Below are 19861 nucleotides of genomic sequence, written 5' to 3' on the forward strand. Positions count from 1 at the left end.
TCCCTACCACCATCTTAAGACACTACTCCCATATTCCTAAACCCCACCTTATTAAAGACTGTTGAAAACTATTGACTTTCAATTCTTAGCAATTTAACTCCATTCTCCACAGCATAGATTGGTCCATTCTAAAACACCTCCCGCAAACGATACTTTCAAGAACATCTTGAATACTCCTAAACTCCTTAGCTCCCTCTAGGATGATCAGAGTAAAATCAAACCATGCTCCCTGGCTCTCCAAAGAGACTAGGTCCCTTATGAAACAAAGAGATCATGCTTGGAAAACCTGGACTAAAACTAAACAACCACCTTTTCTTCAAAAATACAGGCAACTGAGGAACCTTGCAAAAAAATATACAACTAATGACAAAAAGTTATACTATAGCTCTGCTCAGCTTAACAACAAATCCAATCCTCGAAAATTTTGGTCAACTCTCAACAACATCCTCTATCCTGGAAAGCCCTCTAATCTCTCCCCATACCCTAACTCTTCCCCTCAGGAAACAGCTACCCTCCTGAATAAACACTTTATCTCTTCCATCCAAAATCTGGTAACCTCTAAGCCAAATTCTACTTAGACACCCACCTCTCCAAGTCCCACTAACACAACTTTGTTTTCTTTTGAGCCAGTTCCTATTACTTACATCAAATCTCTACTACTCAAGCTAAAAACTTGCTCTCCTTCCACTAACAATCTATCTCCTACATTCCTCAAACTTGCTGCTGACTCAATTGCCTATCCTGTATCTATACTAATTAATCTATCTCTTCTGGAATCAACTGTCCCCACCCTTTGGAAATCTTTCTTCACTATCCCTCTTCATAAAGGTGGAAACTCCACTGACCCCTCAAACTACCGACCCATTGCCATTTTGTCCCCCCCTCCCCAAGATATTAGAAAAATGTATTCACTCACAGATTCTCAATCACCTCCTCACACACCACTTACCCCTACCCAACATGGATTTCGTCCTCACCACAACACCACCACTGCCCTCCTCTCCTTCACTCATATAATTGCAGAGGCCCTTGACAACAATAAACTCATTTCCTGTCTCTTCCTAGATGTCTCCAAAGCCTTTGATACTGTCTCTCATCCTCTACTACTATCCAAACTCGCAAATCTCCACCTATCCCTCTCCGCACTTGCCTGGTTTAATAGTTACCTATCTGGCAGGGAACAATCTGTCAAATGGCTCTCATCCTCCTCACCTTTCCTTCCCATCGCCACTGGTTTTCCGCAAGGCTCCATCTTGGGACCCCTTTTGTTTAACATCTTCACCAATGATCTTTACACCTCATGCAAAGAATCCTCCCTTATTCAGTATGCCGACGACTCCACACTTATCCATCTCAAATAACATTCCTGAACTACACTCACTGACCTAACAGGCTCTACTATCCACTGAACAATGGCTGTGTCACAACCTATTGATCCTAAATCCCAAAAAGACCAAATCCCTACTTTTCCTTCCCTGCTCTTTCTCATCACAAAAACCTCCTTTTTTATTACATCTTTTAACAATACAAATATCCAACCTGACACCCACACAAAACTCCTAGGGGTCATTATCGATGACGAACTCAAGTTCAACCTACACATACTCCAATGTATAAAAAAAAAAAACAGAAACTAGGTCTGCTATATCGGAACAAAAAATTCCTAACCCCTGAATCTAGACTTACCCTGGGCCAGGCACTCCTCCTCCCCTCCCTCTTATATGCCGCCCCAGTTCTTGCCAATATCCAGGCCTCCATTCTAAACAAACTGCAGCAGACTTACCTAAAATAGCCAGATTCATTACTAACTCCCCATACAACTCACACCACTGCATTTCTTTAAACTCTCCAATGGCTTGAACTTCCCCAGTTTCTGCTATCTTATCAATTTCATATGCTACACTCTATTCTTTATAAACCCTCCTTCTGTCCATCTCTATCTTCCTTAGTCTCCATTTACATCCCATCCCGGACTCTCCGTACTTCTAACCAACAATTACTTGATATCTACCACCCAAAAAGGTCAGTAGGCAAACTACTCTACAAATACTCCCTTGCCCATGCTTGGAACAAACTTCCCATTGACTTGTGTTCAATCTCCCACACCTCACACTTTAAAAATGAACTAAAAGCTTATTTTCTCAATTCAAGAACCTGCCCTTGCCATGACCCTACCTAGTCTTCCTTCCCTTTATGTACCCTCAAAAGGACCATACTTAGTACCTCATTACACCTCTCTCTCCAATGTGTCTACTATGCATTTGCACAATTGTATACAAACAAAAAATGTTCTTTGTTGACCTATTGAACTATATGAATGTAAAATTGACACTTAGCTTCTTTTCATTGCAACTTTAAATTTATGCATGTATCCCAACATATGTTAATCGTTTTGCTATAACTGCTGTTGTATCAATATTGTTTAAAATTGTACTTGTTTTAAAATGTATTACTGGAGCTTTTCTCCTCGTGTCTCCACTGAAAATGGGCCACAAGCCCAGTTGGACAAACCCGGTTAACAAATGTCAATAAATAGCCCCATGGACAGGCCTCCATGCCTAAAAAACAGATGCTCAAAATGGCCAAAGACCTAATTACTTTGATCAGGGGTTCCCCTCCCCCTCCTGATAAGAGGCCTAGACAAGAGACAGAATATGACTCTTCAGATCAGGTTTCCATTTCTTCTGATTCCTCTTCTGATCAGGAATACTCTCTTCCTCCCTATGAGGATTCTGATGCTGAAGAATCTATCCCTTCAGCCTCTCCTCCTGAGGATTATTATTTTGGGAAACTCTGCATACCATGAGGAAGCATTTCCACTGGGAGAGCCAAGATTATTCAGAATTTAAGAAAAGGCTCAGAGACTTCCTTTAACTACCTTAGCACAGGCCCCTTGCTATTCCACCTGTGTTAGACATTGTAGATGGTGTATTTTTAGAGTCCAGTCTGACTCCTGACTCTTTACCTCCAGCTCCTGTTAAGCCAGACAGATACTACAGGGTTCCTGATTCACATAAATTTCTTTTTAGGAACCCTGCTGCTGACCCAGAAACTATCTCTCAGGGTCCCAAAGGGGTCAAGGCTTCCACTGCAAAAAACCCTATCCCCTTCTGAAAGGGATTCTAGGGCACTGGACAGATGGTGGAAAAAGATTTACACTTCTGCTACCTTGGCTATAAGGGCTTTAAATTGTCAGTTTCATATGCTTAAATATCAGCAATATGTTATGTCACTGCTTAAACAGAAATTGTTAAATTCTGAATGTGCAGAAAACAAAGAAATGCAGGATTTATTGCAAGCAGCTGAACAAGTGGGAAAGCATACTTTGCAATGTGGTTTTGATTCTCTGGAGGCCTCCTGCAGGGCCGCTGTTACGGGTTCTGTCATTAGGAGGCATGCTTGGTTAAAGGAACAGAATCTGCCTGATGTTAAAGCAAAATTATTAGGTGCTCCTTTACAGCATGATACCTTTGGTGTTAAAGCCGAAGAGGTGTTGAAGAAAATGGAGGACAAAGCTAAATCTATGCAAACAGTCAAGGATTTCTTACAGGTACAGCCTCCAAGATTTAGCAGGCACTGGCCTACAAAGAATTGGTCCTTTCCAGTGTCAGACAGGCCACAAAGAGGCAGATCCCGACGTCCTAGAGGCAGATCCCAACCCCAAGGCTCATACAAGTCTGAACAATGGGGTACTTCTACCTCCAAAAGCGGAGAAGACAAATCACAGCCATACAGGAAACAGTCCGAATGACTTCCCCCTGGCTGCGCCAAGCACTTATCTTCTGGCAGCACCTTTAGGGGGAAAACTAGCACTTTTTTATCAAAATTGGCATGTAATAACCCAGGATAAATGGGTCTTGGATATAGTGTCACAAGGCTACAGGTTTCACTTTCACACCCTGCCAAGGGCAAGCGGTTTGCCAGACCTGCCAAAAAATCAGTGGACAGAGGCACAAAAGCAAATGTCATCCCTCATGGACATGAGGGCCATTCAGCAAGTACCACAGCAAGAGCAGGGACAAGGATTTAACTTGACTGTTCTTGGTACCCAGAAATGACAAAGCCTGGAGACCAATACTGGACCTATCTATTCTAAACACATATCCGATATTCCAAGATTCAGAATGTTGACTCTGCAGCAGCTTCTGCCCATGCTGGGAAAGAAGGCTTGGCTTGTGACTTTAGATCTAAAAGAGGCATACGTGCATGTCCCAATCGGACAGTCATGCAGAAGATACCTCAGATTCATACCTGGCTCAATGCACTACCAATTCTCTGCACTGCCCTTTGGCTTATCTACTGCGCCCAGGGTCTTCACAAAATGCCTGGCTCCAGTAATTGCATTTTGCAGACAAAGAGGAATACAAATATATCCTTACTTGGACAACTGCCTTATTCAAGCAGAGAACAAGGACATTCTACTACAGCATCTGGCGTTTGTAGAAAGATTATTAACATGCCTATGGTACACAGTAAATGAAAAGAAATCAAAACTAGTACCCTCGAGATAATATTCCTGGGTGCAAGCTTAAACACAACTCTCCAGATGCCTTATCTCACACCAGACAAACAAAGGCAACTGACAACTGGGTCTTTGTTGCCAACATTTTTGAAATAAGTAATCTGCAAGAAAAATTCTGCAGGCTTTGGGCTTCATGGCATCCTGCATTCTGCTAATTCCATATGCAAGACTGCATATGAGGAAACTTCAATGGTATCTAAAAAGTGTTTGGACTCAACATTGCCACAGCCTGGAAACAATAATTACCCTCATTCCCCGCCTGCAACAGGAGCTTTGATGGTGGGCAAAGGCCTGTCACCACAACAAGGGGCAGCCATTCGCTTTACCCACAGCCAGGCAGATATTAACAACAGATGCATCAGATTATGCCTGGGGGCCCACATGGCAGGAAGATGTATTCAGGGCACATGGTCCGCAAGCCAAATGCATCTACATATCAACCAAAAAGAGATGCTAGCTGTTCAGAATGCCCTGACAGCCTTCAAGGATCTACTTCATCTGGGGCAACTACTGATAAAGACGGACAATACTACAGTCATGTGATACATAAACCAGCAGGGAGGCACTCATTCCTACCCCCTATGCAGACTAGCCATGAATTTGTGGGACATAGCATTGACTTACCAAATACATCTGCAGGCACAGTTCCTGCTAGGAAAGATAAATACTCTGGCAGACGAACTAAGCAGAAACCTCATGGATCCCCATGAATGGAAATTGAATCCGCAAGTCTTCAGCATGATAGCAAGGAATTGGGGATGCCCGGACATAGATCTATTTGCCTCCCCTCACAACTGCCAACTGCAGAGATATTCTGCACAAGGACTTATCACAAGCAAGCATGGAAAGTGGATGCTCTATCTTTCAGCTGGAAAAACTTCACTGTATATGCCTTTCCTCCACTGCCTCTCCTCCCCAAGGTACTCCTAAAAGTCAGACAAGAGAAGCCAAAAATGATTGATTGTCCCTGACTGGCCCTGCCAGCACTGGTACCCACTCCTAAGGAACTTGTCTCAATACCCACCCTGGACATTACCTCAGATTCCTCACTTACTGTCCCAACACAGCAATCAGATCCTGCACAGCCAACTCAAGACCTTAAATCTGGTAGCATGGCGGATAATGTAGTCATTCAAAACACACCTCTCTCTAAAGCAGTGATGGATGTTATTTTGGAGGCCAGGAGGCCTAGTACCAGAAAATCTTATGCTGAAAAATGGAAGAGATTCTGTGCTTGGAACCAGGCACAAGGGATTGACACGACTGTACCAAATATTCCTCAGATTTTGCAATATTTAACTGAGATGCTGGACAAAGGCCTATCTTTTTCATCAATTAAGATTCGTGCCTCTGCCATTTCAGCTCATTACAATACAGAGCCACCTATTTTTTTCTTATCCTTTATTAAGGCAGTACCTCAGAGGAGCCAAAATCGTAAGGCCTCCAAGGAGATCACCAGTACCTGCATGGAACCTCAATTATGTCTTGGAAAAATTCACCCTGCCTCCTTTTGAGCCAGCCGCTACAGCTGATATAAAATTTTTATCATGGAAAACAGTTCTGCTCCTAGCAATAACCTCTGCAAGAAGAGTCTCAGAGCTGCAGGAACTCATGGCGGTGGAACCTTTTATCATTTTCCATCCAGATAGGGTTTCTCTGAGGACAAACCCGACATTTATGCCTAAGGTAGTGTCCAGTGTGGCCCTTAACCAAACTATTAATTTGCCGACCTTTTACCCAAACCCTCAGAATAAGGGTGAGAGACGTCTGCATTCTTTGGACATACACAGACAGCTGCGCTTCTACTTGGACGGAACCAAAGCTTTCAGAAAGATTGAGCAATTACTAGTGGCATATGCTGCAGGATCACAAGGAAAGGCTATCTCAAAGCAGACTATTTCAAAGTGGATAGGCCACTGCATTTGTTTCTGCTATTCACAACATGGCAAATCAATGCCTAAGGGCATTAGGCAACATTCAACCAGAGCAGAAGCCTTCCTCAGAGGAGTACCAACCAAAGACATTTTAGAGGCTGCAACCTGGAGTTCAGTGCACACTTTTACAAAGCACTGTCACTTACCACTCTACTCTAAATCCAGGGCAGGCTTTGCCACTGCAGTTCTGCAGGGCCTCATAGCCGCTCCTAATCCTATTTAGCTCCAGCCTCCCAACCTTAGCTTTGGGATTCAACCCAATTGTAATGACTGCAACAGTGAAACCCGATGAACATAGTACAGTTGTGTACTTACCATAAATGTAGATGTTAGAGTGTATTCACTGTTGCAGTCCAGATTACCACCCCCTTATCCGTGCTGGAACTTATCTGTACTTCTCTGTTCTATACAACCTTTGTGGTGTGTTTGCTTGTAGATGAAGGAAAAATGTACCTTGGTGCATGCATCCTTTATTGTCATATTTTTAGCCTACCCTTTTGGGGGCACCTGACATCTGGGGCTAGAAAAACTGAAGGAAACGGCGTCGGCTGCATCTTTTATACCCCTGGCACACTGACGTCAGGGAGGAGGCGACAGCAACCGACGCCGGACCTAGACTTTGGAATTCAGCCCGACTGCGGATAGCCTGCCGGCAGGATAACCCAATTGTAATGACTGCAACAGTGAATACACTCAAACGTCTACATTTATGGTAAGTACACAACTGTACTTTACCAGTGGCATACCACAAGGATCTGTGTTGGGCCCTCTAATGTTTGGAATCTATTCTTGGAAGTCCAGTTGAGAAAAGATGGCCTGTGGCTTACAACTTTACTGATGATTGCAAACTGGGCACAATCACTGATACCCAAATGATGTTAATGGTTTGCTATCATTATTTCAAATTACACTCTGTCAACCGCACTATGTTCGCCAACGGAAAGTCGAACACAGCAATATCGAACTTTAAAAGCAAGCCTAGGAACGGGTTTTAACATGGGTCGAGATATGGGGCAAGGTTTGTAGTTCGGCAGTAGCAGTGAACCCCTATCTCGACCCATGTTAAAACCCATTCCTAGGCTTGCTTTTAAAGTTCAGTATTGCTGTGTTCGACTTTCCGTTGTCGAACATAGTGCGGTCGACCGAGTGCTATTCGAAATAATGATAGTAAACAGATGTTAACATATAAGAAAAGGGGCCAACACAGACAAATGATTGGTGCCAAAGCCAAGGACTAAAACTAAATGCAAAAAAGTGCATTCTTATCCCCCTTTGGCAAAGAGGAAGTCCCAGAAAATTGCAACATTGACAGCACAGTCCAACCCAGTGGTGCAGGATTTGGGCATACATTTTTATAACAATCTAAACTTCAATTATCATGTGTCCGCAGTAGTAAGAAAAGCATTCTGCATTGTGTATTTCATAAAATAAGGGCATCACATCCAAGACTAAGTATGTTATAACTCCTCTGTACTCGACCCCCTTCAGACCACTAATAGAGTACAACGCTCCCTTTGCATGTACCTCACCACACACCTGCAGCAGCTGGAGAGACCACAGAAGTTTCTCACCAAGAAAATTCAGGGCCTCTAAAACGTAACTTGTATGGAAAGACTGAAAGCCCTGTCACTATACACTGTATTATTACGGGCTGCTGAGAGGTGACTTGTGGCTGGCCTACAGAGCAGTCTCTAACCCTGCCCTAATGGAAATGCTGCACATCTGCAAATTAAATGGGACTAGAGTCAGTCGCTCCAGGGATCTCAACCTAGCCTTTGACATTAACAGAACATGCTGGAGAGACAGATATATCTCCCAGTATTGCTGCTTCTCTGAAATAAACTCCCAATTCATGTGAACCAGAGATCCTCAGTTACCTTATTTGTGCACAACTTAGATAATTGGATGGGTGACTAAATCCACCCCAGGGGTGGCACCTGTGTCCCCCATGGACAGGGGCACTTGATGCTAATCATCCTCTCTTTCTGCGAATAATGACCATCTAACCAAGGTCAGTTAAGGAACACTGGTATAACATGGCTAGGCTTGAAAAGGCCTTAGGGCCATTAGCCTAGTAATCTCCTGTGAACCTATATAACAGTATATGTAATGTGTAATATTTGTAAATGCGAACTTGTTAGTATGGTTTGATTGCTTTTGTAGAAATAAATGTAAGTTTGCCTGTGTCACAAGTGAAGATTGAATAAACAATGTGATGGTTGTCAATCATTAGAGGCACACTGAGCCAGAGCTTGTTGATTGCTAATATTCAGGAGTACAGAAATGTTAACTGACTTAATTTTGATTCCTAATATGAACATATAGGATCTGACTATGTCATTTTCATTCATTCCTCAACAAATGGGTTTGGATCAGATCCTTGGATCCGACTCGTCTGCTTTCTTTTGCAGTCTAGGATGTTGCTCTCAAGCTCCTCCCTTTACCCACAATGTCCTTTGATCACTGCTTTACATCAGATCTCATTTGCCACTCTAGCGACTGGTCAGAATTTTGTGGTCTCGAGCTGTAGGCATTTGTTAGTCAGTTGTGAGAGACATTGTATTTTCTCCAATTACCAAGTTTCTTTTTTCTTTACTGCCTTCCTCTCTCTCCTCATTAAGAGTTAGTTTAAAATTAGTTTAGACTTTTTCTACTACTAATGTAGACTGTGTCCTGCCATCATTGTTAGTCTTTCTCTTTCTCTTACTTCTCCTGAGATAATTTTTATACCATTGCTTTTTTTTTCTCCTCCTTTCAACTGTCTATTTAAAAAACACTGTATCTGATACTGTTAATCATCGTTCATTCCTTACGTATGGATATCTGTTCCGAGCTCGGAACCGAGCCGGCCATTTTCCAAGCTCACGTCAGCTTCACACTCTTGAGCTAAACTCTTACCCACAATTCCCTTCCCCCTGTTGCCCCAGATTTCATTTGCCGCGTTGCCATCCGGTCGTGTCAAGCTACATCTCTTGAGCTAAGTACAGTCAATTGTTGTTTAATTGCTTTACAAATTACTTTTCTCTCAGAAAATTTAATATTTTATTGTCTCTTGCCCTGTCACATCTAGCGTTCATAATTTCAGGTTTTCTTCTCTGGTCTTTACTTACCCCTTTTTACCGCGAGGTAATCCCTTTCTTTTCTTTTTCATACCTTGGCTATTTCTGGGTCAGAGGTCTCAACCCCTCATAAAGGCCATAAGGAAATGCATGTTTCTAAGGCTAAATCCTTGCTTTCCTCCCCTGCTGGGGACTCTCAACAACCAAAATGTAAAAAGGCTAAAATTTCAGCTCCGGGGCTCTCCGTCAGCCCCAGTGCTTTCGGTGCCCAGACCTTCGGCACCGAAGCCTTCAGCTCCATTAGTGATTTCGGCTCCGTCCTCTCATGCAGCCTTCTACATATCGGCACAGAGGGGCTCCTCGGTTCAGACCTTTACCACTGTATCGGCGCAGACCTTGATCGCTTCGGCTCAGAGATCTTCCTTGGAACCGAGGCCTTTATTACTGACTCTAGTTTTGTCGGTTCCAGTTCGGCACTGACAAGCACTTTGGCACCGATCCCTGTGTCGGTGCAGACAATGACATCGGCACCGATGACTCCTTCAGCGCAGACTACAGTAGTTCGGTCTTTCTCGGCACCGTTGTCCTCGGTGCGATCAGATGAGATGGGCACCGAGTCTGCCTCTTTTGTGGACAGGCCTGTTTCTCCCTCAGTCCCTATGAGGTCCACTAGGAGTCTTTCTGAACATGATGTGTTGCGTCTTGTGGACCAGGCATTCTTGGCCATAGGTATTCCACCCACCAGGAGCTATCCTTCCTTGGGAGGTGATCACCCATCTTCAAAGACACTTTCTTATTCTCCGCCTTCATTGCCTTTGAAGTCCATGGCTATAGTACAGTCTTCCTCTTCTGCGGTTCCCTTTATGGATCTCACTAAGGAACCGCAGTTGCCTTCATGGCAGGAAAGTTTTGCTATGACCCAGGTTGTCAGCTGTGATGCGCATAGCTTGCTGCTCCACAGCTATCCAGGGACTCTGAGTCGGCAGGCTGAGCTACTTGGGGGAGGAGTGCCCCCCTGTCCTCGACATACATTCCTCTCCAGGTGGACCAGCCTTCCAACTGATGGAGAAGGCTTTCTCTGCTGCTGGCGGTACTGGACTGTCTATACCTCCGCCCTCCTCTGGTACACTGGTTTCGCAAGTCGCACCTAGCGGACACCGGGTGCAAGGGCCTCAGGACATATTCCCTCAGTAATCCCCTTTTCTGTTGTCTTCCCCAGCTTCTCCTGCTGAGGAGGTCCACCGGAAAAGTTCATGTAAGAGGAAGCGCATGGACTCCACAGAGGAGTCTCTCACCGAAGAGACAGATTTTGATGAGGGGGAAGGATCCCCTCGGTCACCCTCTGAGGTATTCTTTGGCGGTATCCTTGAAATCCTGAAACAGAGAGGTGACTGGCAGCCCTCTAATCTGACCCCTGAGGAATCTGTGTTCCTTCAGGCTTTTCAAACCCGGCCCCCTACTTCCTGGGTTACTCCACCAGCCGATTAACTTGTCCAGTGCAGTGTGCTTGGAAGGCTCCTGATACTGTTGAAGCTATTCCCCGGAGGCCTGATAAGATCTTGTCCCCTCCTGCTTTGGATCCCCATTGGTTCAAGGGTCTTGTAGATGCTTTGGTGCTGGTGGTGGCCGCAACAAAAATGGATCTGGCAGAAGAAGAAAGCCAGACTGTCCATCCGCCTAACAGAGAGTCCCGGGCCCTGGACAGAATAGGGAAGTGCACGTTTGCTTCAGCGACCTTTGCTATCAGGTCCCCGAATTATATGGCACATTTTACCAGACTTCAAAGGGATCTGGTCTCTGAGCTCTCTGAAACCTTGGCTGGTGCAGTGTCTGATGAGGTCCGTGACAAAGTGGCCTCTCAGCTAGCCACCATTGAGTCTATATCTAACTCTTCTATGCGATTGATATCTCACACATCAAAAGGAGCAGATAGAGTGGCGGGTTCAGCTGCGATCTTGAGAAGACACGCCTGGATGCGCTTGTGCAACTTCGTGGAACCTTTTAAGTCTTCTTTTCTTAATTCCCCCATTGAGCCCTCCTCGTTGTTTGGGCCCAAAGTGAAAAGCACACTGGCCAGATGTGAACAAGATGGTAAGACCCTTTCTGCTGTAGGTGTCTGTTATTCTTTCCCTCAACGTGCTTTCTTCCGAAACAAAAAGAGTGGGAAGATATGGTTCAAGAAATGTCAGGGTCCTTTCCGTGACACACAGGCCGAGTTTTCCCCCAGAGACAGAGGGGGAAACTCACAGGGAAGATGCTCCTTTCGGGGCAGAGGGGGACTGAGTAACCAGGGTTCCAGGGATTCTTTCCCTGGTCAATCCTACCAGCGCTCCTAAAGAGCGGCCCAACTCCTTTCCTCTGGAGGTGGTTGGGGGATGTTTCTCCTTGTACCCTTGTGCCTGGCTAACCATCACCACCAATTCTTGGGTACAAAGGATCATAACCAGAGGTTATCATATCCCCTTCGATCTTTGTCCCGTCCCATCAAAAAATCTTCCTGACGTTCCACCCAGTCAAAGGGAAGAAGCAACACTACAGATAGAAAAGCTGCTAAGAAAAAGAGTCATCCAAATAGTCCCTCCAGACCAGATAGGATCCGGATTCTACTCAAGACTATTTTTGGTGCCAATTTTGGACCTCAGTGTATTGAGTAAGTTTGAGAGAGTACAAAAATTCTGGATGGTCACTATACAGTCTATCCTCCCGCTTTTGGCAAAAGACGATTGGCTGTGCTCTATAGATCTTCAAGATGCGTGCTACCACATAAAGGTGGACAGGCCACCAAGAAGATTTCTGGGCTTCCGTGCGGGAGTCGGTCACTACCAGTTCAGAGTACTGCCCTTCGGACTCTCTACAGTCCCCAATGTGTTTACAAAGTGCATGGTAGTTGTCACAACTCACTTGCGACTTCAAGGATTCCAGGTGTTTCCATACCTAGACGACTGGCTCATTTCCGTCCCCACCAGACATCTACTGGAAAAAGCCCTGGCATATGCTCTCCTCGGTGCTCAAAGGCTAGGCATAACCATAAACTGGCAGAAATCCAATCTCACCCCATCTCAGTCGCCAGAATTTGTAGGGGTTATCTTGGACACAAAAAAACTGCAGAGCAGCTATTCCAGAGCACAGAATTTTAAGGATAATGCAACAACTAATTCCAGTCCTTTCAAAGGAAAAATCCATGGCTCACTCGGTTCTACAGCTGTTGGGTTCCATGGCAGCTTCCATCACCATTGTTCCCCTGGCCAGGTTTCACATAACGCTTCTACAATGGCTACTGCTCACCCAATGGTATCCTTTTCAGCATCCTCTTTCAGCCATGATTCGAGTAACCCACAGGTGCAAACAGGATTTAAATTGGTGGATGAGACACAATCTCTCTCAGTGGTCCCGCCCTTTCCCCCCAGCAACCCAGGGCCACAGTGACCACAGACGCCTCCCTGATGGTTGGGGGTGGGGGCCTATGTCAGGGACAGACAGTCCAAGGCACATGGTCCCAACCGGCGGCCCATCTGCATATAAATGTTCTAGAGCTGAGGGCCATGCTTCTGGCGTTGCAAGCAGTCCATCCTCTGCTGCTGTCTGGGACAATTGCTATTCAGTCACACAACATGGCGGTGGTCTGGTACATCAACAAGCAAGGTGGAACCAAATCTTACCCCTTTGTCGAGAGGCCATGAGGATATGGCAATGGGCGATGGCTACCAACCTTTTTCTTCTAGCAACACACATTCCCAGGAGTTCCAACGTAACGTGATAGCAGACAGACTCAGCAGGTGCATTCTACAACCTCACAAGTGGTCCCTGAATCCCTTGATAGCGGCAGAGATCTTGCACCGCTGCAACCTCTTTGCATCCCCAGCCATCTACAAATGCAGCAACTACTTCGCCCTTATTCCCCCTCTGGGACAGTCACCCAGGGACGCTCTAGTCCACGATTGGCCCTCTGGTCTTCTCTACGCTTTTCCACCCTTTCCTCTCATTACCCAGTTTCTGAAGAAAGCCCGGCGGTTGAAGAGCAAGGTAATCCTCATAGCACCATATTGGCCACGACAGATTTGGTTCCCATTCTTTTGGCCTCTCCTACTAGATTGACCATGGATCCTCCATCCAATCCCAGAGTTGATCTCGCACCCACAGAACCTGATTCATCCCAACCTGAACAGCTTGAAGCTAACTGCTTGGCTACTCCAGTTCCCTTGATTGCTAGGCAGAATGATCTGTCTTTACCAGTACGTGATATATTCTTATTGCTTCTCATAAGTCCTCCACTAAAATTACTTATCTGAGCAAGTGGAAAAGATTTACCTGTTGGCTGAAAGATAAACAAGTAGACCCCTTTTCAGCACCAGTGTCGATAATACTAGACTATCTGGCTGACCTGTTTCAATCAGGTCTGTCGGCCTCTACCATTAGAGTTCATTTGGCTGCAATTTCTAATTTTCATGAGGATGTCCAAGATTCCTCTCATGTCCCATAAATTGTGCAAGACCTTCATAAAAGGTGTGAATCATCTGAAGCCGCCTTTTAGAGCGCCTATTCAACCATGAGATTTATCATCTTCAGACTTGTGAAATCTGTGCAGGTTTTAATGTCAGGGCAGTAAGTGATGGGTATAATGAGCTTATTTTGAAAGGTATGTTGCCTGCTGCTCCTGCAGATGTTCTTCGTGTTTCACTGTTGCAGTCATCACATTTGGGTTACCCCTGAGTCGGCCCGAATACAAGAGGCTTAGTATTTCTGTGTTGGCTGCCATCGCTCCAGGACTGACATCAGGTCATCAGTGTTATAAATTAAGGCAGCTGACACCATTACATCAGTCTTTCTTGCCGAGGAGCCTGAAGCAGTTTGCACAAGTGCCGGTCGGCCGCTACCTGAGTTTCGTTTCTGAAATTGAAGTTGAAGTCTTCTAAAGCTAAGTACCCCATTGGGGATCCTTTTTTCTTGCTGTAACCGATGTCAGAAAAAGTTAACAATTGTCTGGCCTGTGGGCAGCAAATACCACGCCGAGATTTTCATACCTACTGCATCACTTGCTCAGACCCAGACCACGACATCCCCCACTGTCGCTTTTGTGCTCTGTTCAACGCCAGAACTATGTCGTCAGGCCCTTATTGTAGCTAGATATCTTCACTCTCAGTCCTCGAATTCCAATATGGCTTCGGTAAGCCATCCGACAGCAGATTTTCCGAAAAAACATAAAGATAAAGACAGAGACAGACAGCACAGGTCCAAAACTGCCGATGGCGCTTCTGTTACGCTAGTAGTCAGTTCTCCGGTCCTCAATGAGGCGCTTTCGCAGCCGCTGATGCCCACTTCTGTGGATTTACAGGCCGCTGTCATGACATTTTCAGAGTCCGGTGTGCTGCGAGACTCTTCATCTACTAAGGATCATGCAGATGTCTCTACCTTGGATGGGTCCGGAGCCGCTGAGCAGGCACCAGCTTCTGAGGAAGTACTTTGCACTACCAATTCTCGAGACAGACAGACTTCTTTTGCGTCTACTGTTCTTTCGAAAACTACCAAGTTTCTAAGGCCCAGGGTACAAACCACACCCAAGAAACAGACCCAATCTCAGGCACCTGCTTCCTTGCCTCAGTCTCAGATGCTTAAAATGGAAGACCTTATAATGCTTATAAGGCTAGCCTTTCCAAAAGAAAGAGATTTGTCCCCAGTAGTTTTATCTGAACAGGAGTCCGGTGACTCTGATGCATCTGATTATGAAGATATGCAACCCCTCTCAGCCTATGAGGATTCTGGTGCAGAGGAATCCATCCCTTCAGCCTCTCCACCCGAGGACTTCTCCTTTGGGGAAACCCTACATACCTTAAGGGAACATTTCCAGTGGGAATGTCAGGACTACTCTCCATCAAAAAAAGAGACTCTGGGAATTCCTAGATCTTCCTCAGCACAGACCTCTGGCCATTTCTCCTGTCCTGGATGTTGTGGATGATGTTTTTATGGAATCCAGTTTGACTCTTCACACCCTCCCTCCTGCTCCCAGGAAACCAAACAGGTACTATAGAGTCCCTGACTCTCACAAATTTCTATTAAAAAATCCTACTGCTGACCCTGAGGTTATCAAGGACCTAAAGGAATTAAAGCAATTTTTACTAAGAATCCTTCCCCCTCAAATGGGGATTCCCGAGCATTACAGATGGGGTAAAAAAGTATACACCTCTGATACTCTTGCTATAAGAGCACTAAATTGTCAATTCCATATGCTGAAATATCAGCAACATACCATGGAACTCCTCAAACAAAAAATATCTTCCTTTCCTGGTTGTGCAGAAAATAGTTACAAGAGTTAATGCATTCTGCAAGTCAAGCACACCTTGCATTGTGGTTTTGACACCCTAGAAGCATCTTGCAGGACAGCAGTCATTGCTTCTGTCCTTAGAAGGCATGCTTGACTAAAGGAACAGCCCTTGCCAGATCATGTCAAATCCAAATTATTGGACGCACCACTGCACAAAGGCAACTTATTTGGCACCAAGGCAGAGGTGGTCTTAAAAAAAGATGGAAAAAAAGCTAAATCTATGCAGACAGTTAAAGACTTCTTGCAGGTCCATCCACCGAGGTTCAGTAGGCATTGCCCTTCCAAGCATTGGTTCTTTCCTGCCCCCTTCAGGTCAGCTCAGCCAAGACCCCGGGAAGCAGGCCCCCCCAGACAGCAGCCCCAGGGAATGGAGAGCTAAGCAATGGCGTTCCTCCTCTTCAAAACCAGGGAGTGCTAAGCCACCCCTCATGGTAAGAACTCACAATGACTTCACGCTTCCACCACCTCCCTCTACCCACCTGCTCTTGCCCCTAGGAGGAAAACTCTCCTTCCACGCAAGCACCTGGGCCACCATTACCAACGACCGCTGGGTCCTCAACATAATGTCCCAGGGATACAAATTTTATTTCCACACTCTACCAACCCCAAAAGGGTTCCCAGATCTTCCCCCAAACCAGTGGGCAAAGGCCAAAAAGCAAGTCCTTTCCCTGCTGTTGAGGGCATTAGCACATGTTCTTGCAGAACAGGTAGGCCAAGGTTTCGACTCCAGACTCTTCCTGGTGCCCAGAAAAGAGGGCACCTGGTGCCCCATCCTCGATCTATCCATTCTAAACACTTTCCTGGTGATACCAAAATTCAAAATGCTCACCCTCCAGCAACTTCTACCTGCGCTGTCCAAAGATGCTTGGTTAGCCACCCTAGACCTAAAAGAGGTCTACCTACACATCCCAATCAAAGAATCTTGCAGGAAATATCTCAGTTTCAGGGCGGGATCACTGCACTTTCAGTTCTCTGCACTTCTCTTTGGCTTATCCACTGCTCCCAGAGCTTTCGCAAAATGCCTGGCTCCCGCCATTGCTTTTTGTAGACAAAGAAATATTCAGATTTACCCATACTTAGACTACTGCCTGATTCATGTATACTAGCAACGAAAAGAAACTAGTGCTCACGCAAAAAATTGTATTCCTGGGAGCAAGCCTGGACACGGCATCCCGGATAGCATTCCTTACACCAGAAAAACAAACCTATCTGACAACCTGCTTCTCTCAACTAGCCATCAGACCCCAGTTATCTGCAAGGAAAATCCTGCAAGCTCTGGGGTTCATGGCTTCTTGCATTCTACTCATTCCATATGCCAGACTGCATATGAGGAAACTACAGTGGTACCCTCTGCTGCGAAGCCGGTCACCACTGCCACCATGGAATCTGCCTCAGATCCCAACACTCTTGACCCAGAGGAATGGAGAATTCATGCATTCCCAATTGCAGACCCTCAGTCTGGCAGCCTGGCCTATTCCTTGACCACTCCACAAGCTGCCAATCTAAGCAAACAAGTTCTAGATGTTATACTTGAGGCCAGACACCCTAGTACTAGAAAGTCTTACGCTGGCAAGTGGAAAAGGTTTTGCACCTGGATCCAGGCTAAGGGAGCCAGAACTGCACAGCCCTCCCTACCTCTCATCCTGGATTACCTCACTGACCTACTACACAGGGGTCTATCCTTCTATTCCATTAAAATTCATGCATCTCTGCTCATTTCAGCACAGAGCCACCGCTTTTCTCACACCCTCTCATCAAACAGTTCCTAAGGAAGGGCTAACAACTTGAGGTCACCCAGAAGAGCACCTACCCAAGCTTGGGACCTTCACATTGTTTTGGAAAAACTCACCCTGCCCCCCTTTGAACCAGCAGCATCAGCAGAGTTAAAGTTCCTCTCTTGGAAGACAGCCTTGCTTCTGGCCATCACTTCATCTAGAAGAGTATCAGAGCTACAAGCACTAATGGCTTTAGAGCCCTTCATCATTTTCCATGCTGACAGGGTCTCCCTTGGGACTAACCCATCCTTCATGCCAAAAGTGGTGTCCAGAGTGGTTCTCAACTAATTCATTTGCCCATCTTTTTCCCTAACCCACAAAACAAGGGGGAAAGGATTCTCTGCTCTGTAGATGTGCACAGACAGCTCTGATTCTACCTAGACAGGACTAAATCATTTAGGAAGACTGATCAATTGTTAGTCAGCTTTGCTACAGGTGCAGAGGGCAAGGCCATATCCAAACAAACCATTTCCAAATGGATAGCACACTGCATTCATTTCTGCTACAAGTAGCACAGGAAACCTCCCCCCAAGGGGGTCAGGACTCATTCCACCAGAGCAACCTCCACCTCTGCACCTTTCCTCAGAGGGGTCCCCACCCGGGATATCCTGGAGGCTGCAACATAGACATCTGTTCATACCTTTACCAAGCATTACCACCTGCCTATCTTCTCCAAATCCAGGACAGGCTTTGCCACAGTAGTCTTGCAGCGCATCCTAGCCAGCCCTCAGTCTTCTTGACTGCCTCCACCCTTTTCTTCAGCTTTGGGAATCAACCCAAATGTGATGACTGCAACAGTGAAACACGAAGAACATAGTACAGTTGTGTACACTTACCATAAATGTAGATGTTAGTGTATTCACAGTTGCAGTCCTGGTTTCCCTTCCTCCATCCCCCTTTCTCTCTCTATCTATCCTTACAAGGATGTTTTGGTATTTACTTTCTACTGGTGGTGTTCTTCCACCATAACCTAGCTCCCTTTTGGGGGCTTCTGAGAGTTAGGGCAAGAAAAACTAATGTAATGGCATCAGCTGCCTTAATTTATAAGACTAACGACCTGACGTCAGTCCTGGAGCAACGGCAACCGATACAGAAATACTAAACCTCTAGTATTCTGGCCCAACTGAGGGCTACCTTGGCAGGGATAACCCAAATGTGATGATTGCAACAGTGAATACACTCAAACATCTACATTTTATGGTAAGTGTACACAACTGTACTTTCCTTCTACTTCAGGGGCTGAAACCCCTTCCTGAAGTCAGAAGAGTTTGGAGACCAGAGAGTCCAGGAAAAGCTCCCCTACTCGATCTCCTCCTCCTGCTCCAAGTTCTGAGCCGCTATCAAAAATAAAAATGATCTTGATTCCAACCTTGTCAGATCCTACTACCACTGAGGCTAAAAAGTTTTGGATCTGAGAAGGTAGTCTCGTATCCGGTTTCCGAGCTTCTTTCCAGAGTGAGTTTCTCTGAGGTTGAGATCCCCTTTTTTGCAGGAGACTCCAAGAAAGACTACTTGTTCTCCCTCAGCATCCTTCTCCATCAGGTCATCCTGGTATCTTTGAGTATGATGTGGATAGGATGATGAGAAAGTTCCTTAAAGCTCAAATCCAGATGAGGGTCCTTCAGGCTCTGTCCCCTGTCGGATCCAGGAGTCTGCGGCCTTCACACCCTTTAGTGACTCCTCCTCTGATCTGACCTGTGGTTTTGGACCTGTCAGGTCTGAAGATTCCGAGAGTCGAGGCATCGGATCTAAGAATGTTAACTTCCTCAACTCCAACTTCCCTGATACATTCGGCTCTGAGTGTTTCAGAGCAGAATGAGTCCAAGAGCCAAAGCATTGGGTCCAGGGGAATGACTTTTGACTGAGCGTTTCAGAGCCGTCTCTTCTCGGTGCCTCGACATTGGACAGCTGGAGTTTGATTCCTTCCTCGTGGGCAGAACCTGGAGGGAGTGGAGCATTAGTGATCCCAGTGCTTTCAACTCTGGGGAGGCTGATTTCCATTTCTCCTGGACATTCTATCTTCAAGGTAGTGGAAAGGGTTTTTCTCCCATCCATGGGATCCTTCGGCTTTCACCTTTTCAGATCCTACTCCCATCCTTCCTGTGGATCGGACTAAGTCTCATCATCTTATTCCACAGGGACAGCTGACACCTTCAAAGACGGTCCCTGCAAGAGGGGCTTCCCCTTTCTTCCAACACTTCTCTAAAGTATCCCACTGAAGAGGTTCCGTGGAAGAAACTGTGCAAAAGGAG

The 19861-nt window shown here is 45.8% G+C and overlaps 1 protein-coding gene across 1 annotated transcript in view; it reads left to right on the top strand.

The window, feature by feature from the left end:
- SEC63 (SEC63 homolog, protein translocation regulator) overlaps window positions 1–19861 on the top strand; it is a 1535741-nt gene that overhangs the window by 770717 nt on the left and 745163 nt on the right. The window contains exon 17 of the mRNA XM_044065412.1: window positions 6093–6139. Coding sequence (XP_043921347.1) covers window positions 6093–6139 — 47 coding nt within the window. The remainder of the gene's footprint in view (window positions 1–6092; window positions 6140–19861) is intronic.

The sequence above is a fragment of the Protopterus annectens genome, chromosome 1.part0 (genome assembly GCF_019279795.1).
Source record: "Protopterus annectens isolate FY-2018-M chromosome 1.part0, PAN1.0, whole genome shotgun sequence".
In the NCBI taxonomy this organism is placed as follows: Eukaryota; Metazoa; Chordata; order Ceratodontiformes; family Protopteridae; genus Protopterus; species Protopterus annectens.